The following is a 10408-nucleotide window of genomic DNA, read 5'->3' on the forward strand; positions in this document are numbered from 1 at the left end:
GTCCACCCTGGTCGCCAATATCGGCTTGCAGGGACGTGTAGCTTTCCTTAACATAGAGAGCTACACCCCCGCCCCTTTTCTGTACACGATCCCTCCTGTACAGGGTATAGCCATCTATACCCGTGGTCCAGTCAAGATATCATTAAAGTGACAGGAACCAACAGATTACTGATATACACTGGCTAAAAAACCTGCTTGCCTGTGTTCTTCCCTAATTTTCTCTCTTCTTGAGCTGAAATATCCTGGGATTCATTCAGTGTGAAAATCTCTGAGGGTACTCCAAAACCCACTTTCAGGTATGTGGGCACTTCACTAATGTAAGGAATCACATAGGGATCAGCACTCAAAGATGAAAGAGAAGTTACTTTTTAGTAACTGGAGTTCTTTGAGATCTGTTGTCCACATACACATCTACATTTCATCTTACTTTCCGTCTTCCTTGGAGCTGCCCTCCATACATGAATCTAAGGAAGTGAGGAGCGGGAAGTCCACACTACCCTTTGCCAATATGGGGCATAAGAAGAGCAGGCACTCTACGGATCCTATTAAAGTAAAAAGACTTTGATCAAGAGCCTCACAGTGGGTGCCTATCTAGACAATTCATTTTGAAGAGCTCTAGTTACTGGTAATAGCTTCTCTGTCATACATAGGAATCAGCCTAGGAATGGGTTGTGATATGTTGAACTTCAGCCCTTTCCCTGAATGTTGTCCATTTTACACTGTATATTAGTGTATTTAAGGAAAATATTTATTCTTGGGAAGGCAAAAGTTATTTATTATTTAATGGGTTAATTCTTTGAAATTGCAGTTGTATGGCACTGTCTAAAAGCCTGGAGTACAAAACAGGCCCTTCTGAGATAGATGAGTATAATAGTCAAAAAAGCTCAGGAATAAATGCAGTTCATCATATGGCTTCACAGTGTTTGGAGCACTTCTGATTTTTTTACTGGGACCAGGGGCAAATGCAGGGTGGTGCTGTGGCAATGTGGCACCTCCTTTTGGCCATGTTTCACATGCACAGTGAGCTGTCAGAGTACACTGACACTTCAGCACAACTGCTGCTGGGAGCTCTGCATGTGCTGTAAGCTCTGTGAGCTTACTGTTTTCCATACGGGCTCTGCCTGGAGTCCTTTCTTTCAAGCAACTCTGGAATCTACTGCTCTTCACTTTCCTGCTCCCAGCACAAGGGAAGCAGTGGCCACTAATGTGCAGCCCCTGCTTTCACTCAGCTCCAGAGGCTCCATGCAGCATCCTGTCTCTTCTTTTCCCTGCTGCTGAATTCAGCAGAGGGAAAGGGGGCAAAAAGGAGGGGTGGGGGGAAGAACAGCAGGCTCTGGAGCTGGTTGAAAGCAAGGGCTCCAGGCAGAACTGGGCTGGTGAGCTCAGAGCTCAAAGCATATGCAGAGCTCCAGCAAGAGCTGCTGAGAGATCACTGGCATCCAGGATCACAGCTGGTGCCCAGGGTATGGGTATGCCCTGTTACACCTCTGTGCCCCCATCTTCTCATCCCACATACAAAATTGTACAGTGGAACAGCTACATAAAGGGAACATTTCATCTTCTTCCTAATCACCAGATATGGGCCACTGTTGGAACTCAGATTTCAGATTATATGGACTAAGGGCCTTGTTACGTGTTAATTTTGGGCAGCAAGTGGAGTGTCTGCACATTAACACCTTTAAGTAGCTTAAAGCACTCATTGTGTGGCTCAAAGTTATGCCACTCCAGGGTAGGATTATCTCTTGATCTGCATAACCCAGCTCCTGTTCTATTAAAATGTGGCCACTCCCTACAAATGGGCCACTCAAATTGAAGGTGAGACTGCCAGTCAGCACTAAACCTTTGTGCGGTTCACAGCGTAATGTGTAACAAGGCCCTGACTTCATGATCCAATCTCATGTTCCAACAAGAGTGAGCCTTAGAAACTTGAGACATATTCATTAGTGAAGTGGTTCTCAACAGAGTGTTGCAGCATCCTGCAGTGCCACAAGCTCCTTTTGAAGGTACTGTGGGTACAAAGATATAGGCACTCACTCTTTTCTACTCAGCCCCTAAGCAAGGAGGTAAGTGTGGGCTAGTCTCTGGGTAAGCTTACGCTTGTCCCTTCCAGTTGTGTGAAGAGTTATGTGCTGCAATATATAAATTCATTATTGAATGGAGTGCCACTGAACTCACAGGAGTTATGGGGGAGTGTCTGAAACGATTAAGAGCCACTGCATTAGTGGTATATCTACAGAACACAGTGCTGTTATAGAGATACCTGAACTAGCTCTTACTGAATAGCTCATGTATTATTAGACGCAGGATAGCTGCACAGGGGACACTAGGTCCAAGGTAATACACCATCTTTCTTAATATATGTATGCAGCTCAGGTGGAGCATTACACTGAGAAATATCTATACTGCTTCTGTGACCCAAGCTCATTCAGCAAGAGCTACACTTCTGTCTTTCAAACTGTGGCTTAGTAATAGTCGGGAACCAGATGAATGGAAACTGGAACACCCACTAAGAGAAAAGGGAAAAAGAGTTTATCCCAAATTGTAACTCAGAAACTTGGATTGATAACTAGACCAAAAAATATATAAATTTTGGAACCCACATCTAAAAATCTTCAAACTTAGAGGATATTCAGACTCCAAAACCATTCAGTGAAAAAGTTTATGTAGCTCTTATCCAAGAATATTTAGCAATGAGAATGAGGATTTCTGAGTCCTGTAACTCTTACCTATGAACAAGTCATCAGTCCCTGCTTTAATATTTGATACCGTACCAAAAAGAACAAAGAGGTTTGGTGTGGGAATCCTAACACTACAGCATGTTTAACCAGTGATAGGAGCCCCCATCCAGTGGTTTGACTTTGTAAGAGCAATTGACAAGTGTAGAAAATTACATTTTAAGTTAAAAAAAGTTAATTTATATCAGGGATGGATCCACATAGGGGTACAGTGGGGTGGTCACACCCTCCCTTTAACTGTGTAGCACACATGCAGTGAACTCTTCACTGGTGGTCTCCACCAGTAGTTGCATCCTCCACACCTGTGAGCTCTCTGCCACATCCCACTTTCTCAAAATCCTAGATCCACTCCTGACTCCTTTTAAGAAGCTGAGATAACCAAGATATCACATGACTAACTATGCCTAGAAACTTAAATTACTTATTTTTCTTAAGCCAAGAAAACCCCAGGAACCCTAAGTTAACAAATTGACCTTTTAAAAAAACAAATAGGTTTTAAAATATCATTTAAAATAACAGCTAGGAATAGCATTTGGTAAGGAAATGTGGCTTCACATTTATTAGTTATCACCTTTATTAACTAATCTAGTGATTCTTTTTTTTCTTTTTTGTGACAGCTGGAACTGCAGATTAACTGAAGCTAACAATTGGAAATTACTTTCCCTTGAGAAAAAAAATAAGCTGTCATTACCCCATTCTCTGTAATAATGTCTCCATGTTTTGTTTAATATGGGCTACTTAGTGTGCCTGTTCTTTCACAACTACCCAGGGACATATTTTTGAGGTTTATTTGCCAGCTTCTGCTACCTGGATATTAAAGGTTGGCTGGTGGCTGTTCACCATGTTATACCTCAGAGGAACAGCTTATTGGATCTGGCTCTTTTCCTTGTCACTAAACAATTGAGTTAATACATAGGGATAACTTAACAAAGAACTAGCAAATAAGTTCTGTGGTGCCACAGTAGGAGACGCTACTACACAGAGCCACCCGGCTCACTGTGCCAGGCCCAAAAACCTCACTTTGGGAGTTTCCCACGGGGTGCCTACCACCGGTTGTCCCACGTCCTGGAGAACACCTGCAAGCCTGGGGCATTGATCTCTATTAGGGCTCTATGCAGCCCAGGGCACACAGACCCTGCAAGCCTTGGGGATGATTTGCCCACTAGGGGGAAAACAAGAAAGTTAAAATACACTTTAAGCAAACGTAATCAATCAGAGTCTTGCACAGTCTTGGACGTAATCATGGGCGATTGGTGCCTCCTGAGTCTGGGAGGGGCCCAACATCCAATCACTGACTGGGGGGTCCCCCAGTGGCTGATCGCTGACCGGGGGGGGGTGTCCTGGAAGCCCTGACAGCAAAACCAGAAGTGCCACTGGCACTTCTTTTGGTACCCCCACTCCCCAGCTGGTGCCAATCTCAGGGGGGGCACTGGCCAGCACTTCTCTCAGTACCCCCACTCCCCAGCCAGCAAGGGCCAGTCTCAGGGGGGGAACATGCCCCCCCATGCCTCTCCTATGCATCGTCTATGGGCATAATAGTCCTTTTAGAACACGTCTGCCTAGACATAAATCCTAACTCCTGGCTAATTTTCAAGTTTTTACTTACAGGAGTTCATCCAGCCAGCAGCCTGGAAGCACTTTGCTTGTGGCTTTTTAAAATGCCCACTGGAGGATGAGAGAGAGCTCCCCCCTCCCCTCAGGAATGTATCTGGCCCGGTCACCTGGTTGACCAACCTGATCCAAATAGAAAGCAAGTGAGAAGGAGACAGGTACCTCTGGAATAACCCAAGGGATGGCAGAGAGAGTGGGGATTTCTTCACAGTACCTTACGTATAGTAAAGGCAACTGTTCTGGAGTCCTCAAATCTTAAAGATACACATTTTGTAAAGTTAAATTAATTTGCAATATACAGTATCATGTCAGTTAATGATCTACTGTTTGTCACTAGAGCTATTTCTGTACTGCAAAAGCTGCATCCACAGTGTGAAGAGCTACTCACTTAAAATATTTCCTCGTATCCCTTTCATTGATATTTGCATAAATAAGTATTATTCCACATAACTATTTAGAGCTCTTCTTTTTTACATGAATATCATTAATATCTTCCATGTGAACAAGGGCATCTGAACAGAACATCTGGGCCTGAGCCAAAGCCCACTAACATCAATAGTAATCCTTCCAGTTCATTCAGGGAGTAGAAAAAACCCCTATCAAAGGCCAAATACTTGAACTGAATATTGTTTCTTTAAAGTGTTTTATTTCAAACAGTCAGTGCCTTTTCAAATCTAGAAATATGCTTGCAAATATTTTTGAACAGAGGAAATGGTTAGATTCTTATGTTGAGTAATTAACCATACTCACCTGGCTCTATTTATAATAGTTACTAACTCCCTCCAGCCATCGCTACTACTGCCAATAAAGCCCCTACCAATAAGATAGGCAGGACTGATTGTTTTTAATTTTGCATGAACTTGTCCTTTGGCTAGAGCTATGAATCACAAGTGGTCTCAGATAACCTGAGCTTCCAGTTTTCTGTAAGTGAAGATTGATATGGGAGTCATTTTTATTGTAAACTCATCTTTTTTCTTGACATACAACAGTGGCCAACTCTTGAACTCAATTATCAGTCAGTGTCACTGATACAGACAGTGAGTGTTAAACACTACCACTAGCCCTGCTAATGTTGGCGTTTGTCTTCAGTGGCTCAGAATCTATAGTCTCATTGTAAAATAGATGGGTAACTGGAAGTTCCTTCAAAGCTCCGTTCAGCATTCATAATTAGAGTGACCTTGTTATGAACCCAGAGTCATGGTCTTGTGTGGGTTTACACTTCCCAGTGAACTCTGAGGCTGCGCCTCTGAGAAAAATGGTCAAATGGCAAACACACAGAATGACAGTGAGGATGAAGTAATCCTTTCTGTTACTCCAGATACAAGAAAATAAACATCTCATTAGATAATGGATAATTTAGATTCAGTGTATTTCTACTTCTCTGGTGCTAGTATTTGACTTTTCTTTCTGCTGGAGATTGATAGAATGAATGTTAATAGAATACCTGGCATTAGCTAACTGTTCAATTGAACTTGAAAACTTTGTGTTTATATATAAAAATGAGGGGTAATATAGAGTTTTGTAAAGTACATATTTAATTTACAGGTTATTACTTTAGAATATTTACTTTATTCATTTCTCTCCACTGTTTGGGTTTATATTTCCTCCTAACCTCTCATTTAAAGCATTTAAATGGAAAATTTTAAAGCAGTCTCTAGCCTGTTCTAAATTGTGTTGGTTTGTAGATGCCCCTTATGAGCTATTATAAGCTGTTACCCCAAATTATCTCTACTATGAAAAGTTGGTGGGGTTGGTTAGAGCACAGTACTCTCCAGCCACAGCTCCTTCTTGAGTCATCCTTTATGCTTTTATGCTATATGTGTGTAAACATTTGAGGAGGTTAGGTCAATCTAAGGCCACCTGATTGAAGGTAAGTTGGGATAGAGGAGCTAGCATGGCGGGGTGGAGGGGAGGCTTAGGAGGGATTGGAGGAGAGGCTCCAGGGGTTATTGTGGGGGACAGGCAGTGTCCACAGGGAGTCCATGAGGAGAGGCAGGTGGAGTCCACAAGGAGATTGGAGGGGTCTAGGAGTCATGGGTGACTAGTGCCCCCTGAGACTGGAAGGCACAGTTTGTGGGCAGCGGCATCGGTGGCGGGCTGGTGAGCAGCGATCACCTGCAGAAGCTGGTGGCGGCAGCGGGGTGGTGAGGGGCAACTGCTCGCAGAAGGCAGCAATGGTGGGGGGAGGGGGAGAGCGGCAACCTCCTGCAGAAGCTGGCAGTGGTAGCATGGGCCCCCCCGCTACCATTTGCCTAGGCTGGGAGGCTTGTGGGGTCCATAAGGGCCAAGGAGGGCTCTCTTCCCTATACCCTGGGGCTAGGGGCTATTTTTAGCCACCTGACCCCCCAGCAAACCAATCCCCCCATCTCACCTGCCCACTCCCCTACTCTGACTTATTTGCTCAGCTCCCAGCACTGGCAAATGCCAGTAAAACTGGCACTGGAAGCCGCTTGTGGGATAGGGGGTTTGGTGGACTGAGGGGAGGGCTGGCTGGTTTGCATGGGGATTGTCCATCTTGGGGTGGGGAGAGGAGCTGGGGGTGGGGGGTAAAAATAGCCTGGTGCTAGGGAGGTGTTAGGAAAAGCTCAGCCCTGGGGCTGGGGCCAGTGATTGGGCTTTCTCAGCCCTTAGGCTGCTGTGTGAACTGTACAGAAGTTCAGAACAGTTAAATCAGTCTAAAAGTGGCCAATCTGATCTAGATTAACTCTACCTCTGAGGTAGTCTAATTTAGGTTGGCCATTTTTAAACCAGTCTAACTGTCCTGAACTTCTGTACAGCTCACACTTAGATCAACCTAACTAGTGTAATGTCTGCACCTGGGCAAACTAAGATTGGGTGGCCATTTTTAACACAATCTAACCTCCCCCTCTAACCTCTCCAAATGTCTGTATGCACCCTGGTTGGAGTAGAAAATGACTAGGTTAGTTCTACAACAGCCAAATATTCCCCTATACTAAGTATATCCTCAGCTCCCCTTCTAGGATAGCTTTACCCCTTTCCTTACCTTATTAGTGAGGCTGAGAATTAGTAAGACTGAGAATTTTGTCCGTAATCTTTGGAGTATAATAATTCTTTGTTGCAACCAAAGTGTAACTTAAGCTGGTCTTTCTGTTGTCTTTGCTTTGTAGGTATTACTACCTTGCTTTCAAGGTGCATGAGACCCCTCTGGGTAGCAGAGAGAACTGCATTGCTATTTTGGAGAAATCAAAACTTGACAACTGGATCCTTGGGAAAACAAAGGTAGAGCATGTTTCTGTTTGTCTCAAGGGCATTGTCTATACAGTGATACATGCTTGAGTGGTTTGCTAAATCTGGGTCCCTCCCTGAACAGAGTTGGCACATTGTACCCTCTTCCAGATATGCTGCAATGCTTGCACTCCCCCAAGTGTTCCTGAAGGCAACTGGGGCACAATGCATCCAGCAGCTCCTTCTTTGGGAGTACTGTTCTACAGTCCTTCCTCCTGGCACTAGTATTGAGCCCTCTCTATGCATCTCAGCCTGTGGGCCAGTTTGGCACAATATCTGTTTGCCATGTTTGAAGTGGTTCTTCTTTTCATGTGAGATACTTTGAGTTATTTCAAGCAGTAACTTTTGTTCACCATTTAAGTGGTGTTACTGAATTCTGTGACATATTGGGTCAGCTCCTGATTTTCCTACTTGTTTCTTAGGAATAACACAGTAGGAGTTTTCCTGAGTAAACATGAATGAAATGTAAGAACTGTTAGAATTTGGCCCCAACTTACAGTCCTTTTTACAATGTTCTGTTTATAAATTCACTCCAAGACCTTGCTCCTGTTTGTTTTAATCAGGAGGAGCACTTTAAGTTGGGTCTAAGAACTTCTACAGGATCACCACAATGAGAAATACTAGTACTAATGAGAGACATCAGTATTTAAAATGTTACCCCAAATCAACTCTAGCATGAAAATCTGTTTAAAAAATGTTGATATCTAAAGCAGCTCTTTGCCCAATTTAATTTGCAGTGGGGGAAACTGTATGATTTACATTGCAGCAAGGGCATTATAAACTGTATACAGTGAAATTTCACAAGGAAACTGAAAACATGGTCAATGAACTCTCAGCAATGGGATTTAATGGGGTTCTTCTAATGGTTGCATTGTAATGTAGACTACAATATGACTAATGAAAAGGCAGTGTAAAATAATTTATCCTATTGCATACATGTAATACTGAAGCTTTTGTTCCATTTCAGGTTTTTCTAAAGTATTATCACATAGAGCAGTTGAATTTGTTTCTGCGAGAAGTCATAGGCAGGGTGGTGGTCATGCAAGCCTATATCAAGGGGTGGCTTGGAGCTAGAAGATATAAGAAGGTCAAAGAAAAACGAGAAAATAGTGCTCTTGCCATTCAGTCAGGTAAATGTTCACATCCCCTATTTCATACACTATCTTGGTATTGTTCAATTGCACGTAGATCGTCTCTTTACTTCCTAACTGTTTGCTGTGAAATAAAAATGTGTGTGATGACTTTTCTTCACCTTAGGTAACAGACGCAAGCATTACTGATTCATTTCTAAGTTATCAGCTTTGTAATCTGTAATTTTTTAAAAATGCTTTAGCATTAGTGACACTACACCTGTAAACAAAGGGAAGATGTCATTAAGCATCTGTACACGAATGTGCATCACACAGCTCCTCCTTCTCTCTCTCTTTCTGTCTCCTATACGTGTGCACGCTTGCACATGTGCATTCCAAACAACAGACATACTAGGGTGGGCTGGAGAGGTTCATTATTCGTAGCATAGCATTTTTCACTCTACTGAATATGAGGCAGTGTGGAAGAGGTAATTGTTTGATTGACTTTTTTTTATGTCCAATGATACTGAACCTCCATCTGTGCTTGACTTTGTGACATCACACAACACATGTTGACAATTAAAATTTGGAAGACTCAAAATGTGTTTGAAGTTGTGGGGATGCTTATACTTCAGTTGTGAACCCAGAGTTCAACATGTGGGTGGGTAAGGAAGAGTTGGGAGGGGGGAGGTGGTTATGGCAAGAGGGATGAAAGATTCAGCACATCTCTGACTCTGTAGCACTTCCTTAAATGATGGTAATTTCCAACACATGGTTTTGTATTTTTAGCCTGGAGAGGATATGAAGTTCGCAGGAAGTACAAGGAAATAAGGAACAGAAGAACTGATGCTGCTATACATATTCAAGCAGGTAATTAAAACATTATTTCCATTGCTAACACCTATTTTTGCTGTGGGTAATTACATGTGTCAGTGTTTATATCTGAGAGAAAAGCCTACAAACCAAACAAAAGCTAAACAAAAACTGTGTCTGACCATTTGTTTCTTAATATCCAACGTCACAGTGACAGCACTCAAGCACTTTGAAGCTTTTATGATGAGTACTTCTCAAAAGCAAAATGTATTGATGAACAGTCATCAAATGTAATTCTTTGGGATTTGTCAGAGAGTGGATAGAACTGGTATGGAATACTAGATTCATTTGACTTAAAGTGTGAATGGTAGGCATTGGATATGCCATTTCTCTCAATTTGTGCTTAGCCCTAATCTTGGCAGGTATCCAGGTTTTAGTCTCAACTGCTGCTGAGTTTACCAGCCTGGGCCAATCCTCTGACTCTCTGCCAGGCTCCTATGCAGCCATATCAATATGAATTTGAATAAACTTTAAAGAGATTATTGAAGGAACAGGCCCAAAGGGCTATGTAGGTCTCTAGTAGAGAGCAGGAGACCATATGGCACTGAAAATAGAAGAGTCAGTCCTGTGAACTCATTCACAGTGAAGTTATAATGAGGCTGTACATGCTGCCAACATGAGCCAAACTGAGAATGATGTATTACACCTGTGCATGCCATCGCTCTCTCTAACTCAAAGTGAAAGAGTTCTGCAGAACAATCTAAAACAATCTATTGATGCTGTATCTATAGATAACCTTGGATACCACATTTCAGTTCATCCATTGCCTATCCTATACTTATGTGATTTCTGTTACTCCTGAGCTGTGTCATTTAGCCTGTCATTAAACTGCAAGGAAACGTTCTGTTCTGAATATTCTGTCATTGAACACAA

At 42.7% G+C, this 10408-nt stretch overlaps 1 protein-coding gene across 1 annotated transcript in view; it reads left to right on the forward strand.

Moving 5' to 3' along the window:
• Nucleotides 1–9540, forward strand: part of MYO3B (myosin IIIB) — a 240350-nt gene extending 230810 nt beyond the window's left edge. Inside the window, exons 26-28 of the mRNA XM_014520807.1 lie at nt 7475–7586; nt 8560–8722; nt 9452–9540. Coding sequence (XP_014376293.1) covers nt 7475–7586; nt 8560–8722; nt 9452–9540 — 364 coding nt within the window. The remainder of the gene's footprint in view (nt 1–7474; nt 7587–8559; nt 8723–9451) is intronic.
• Nucleotides 9541–10408: the final 868 nt, after the last annotated feature.

Source organism: Alligator sinensis, unplaced genomic scaffold, assembly GCF_000455745.1.
Source record: "Alligator sinensis unplaced genomic scaffold, ASM45574v1 scaffold143_1, whole genome shotgun sequence".
In the NCBI taxonomy this organism is placed as follows: domain Eukaryota; kingdom Metazoa; phylum Chordata; order Crocodylia; family Alligatoridae; genus Alligator; species Alligator sinensis.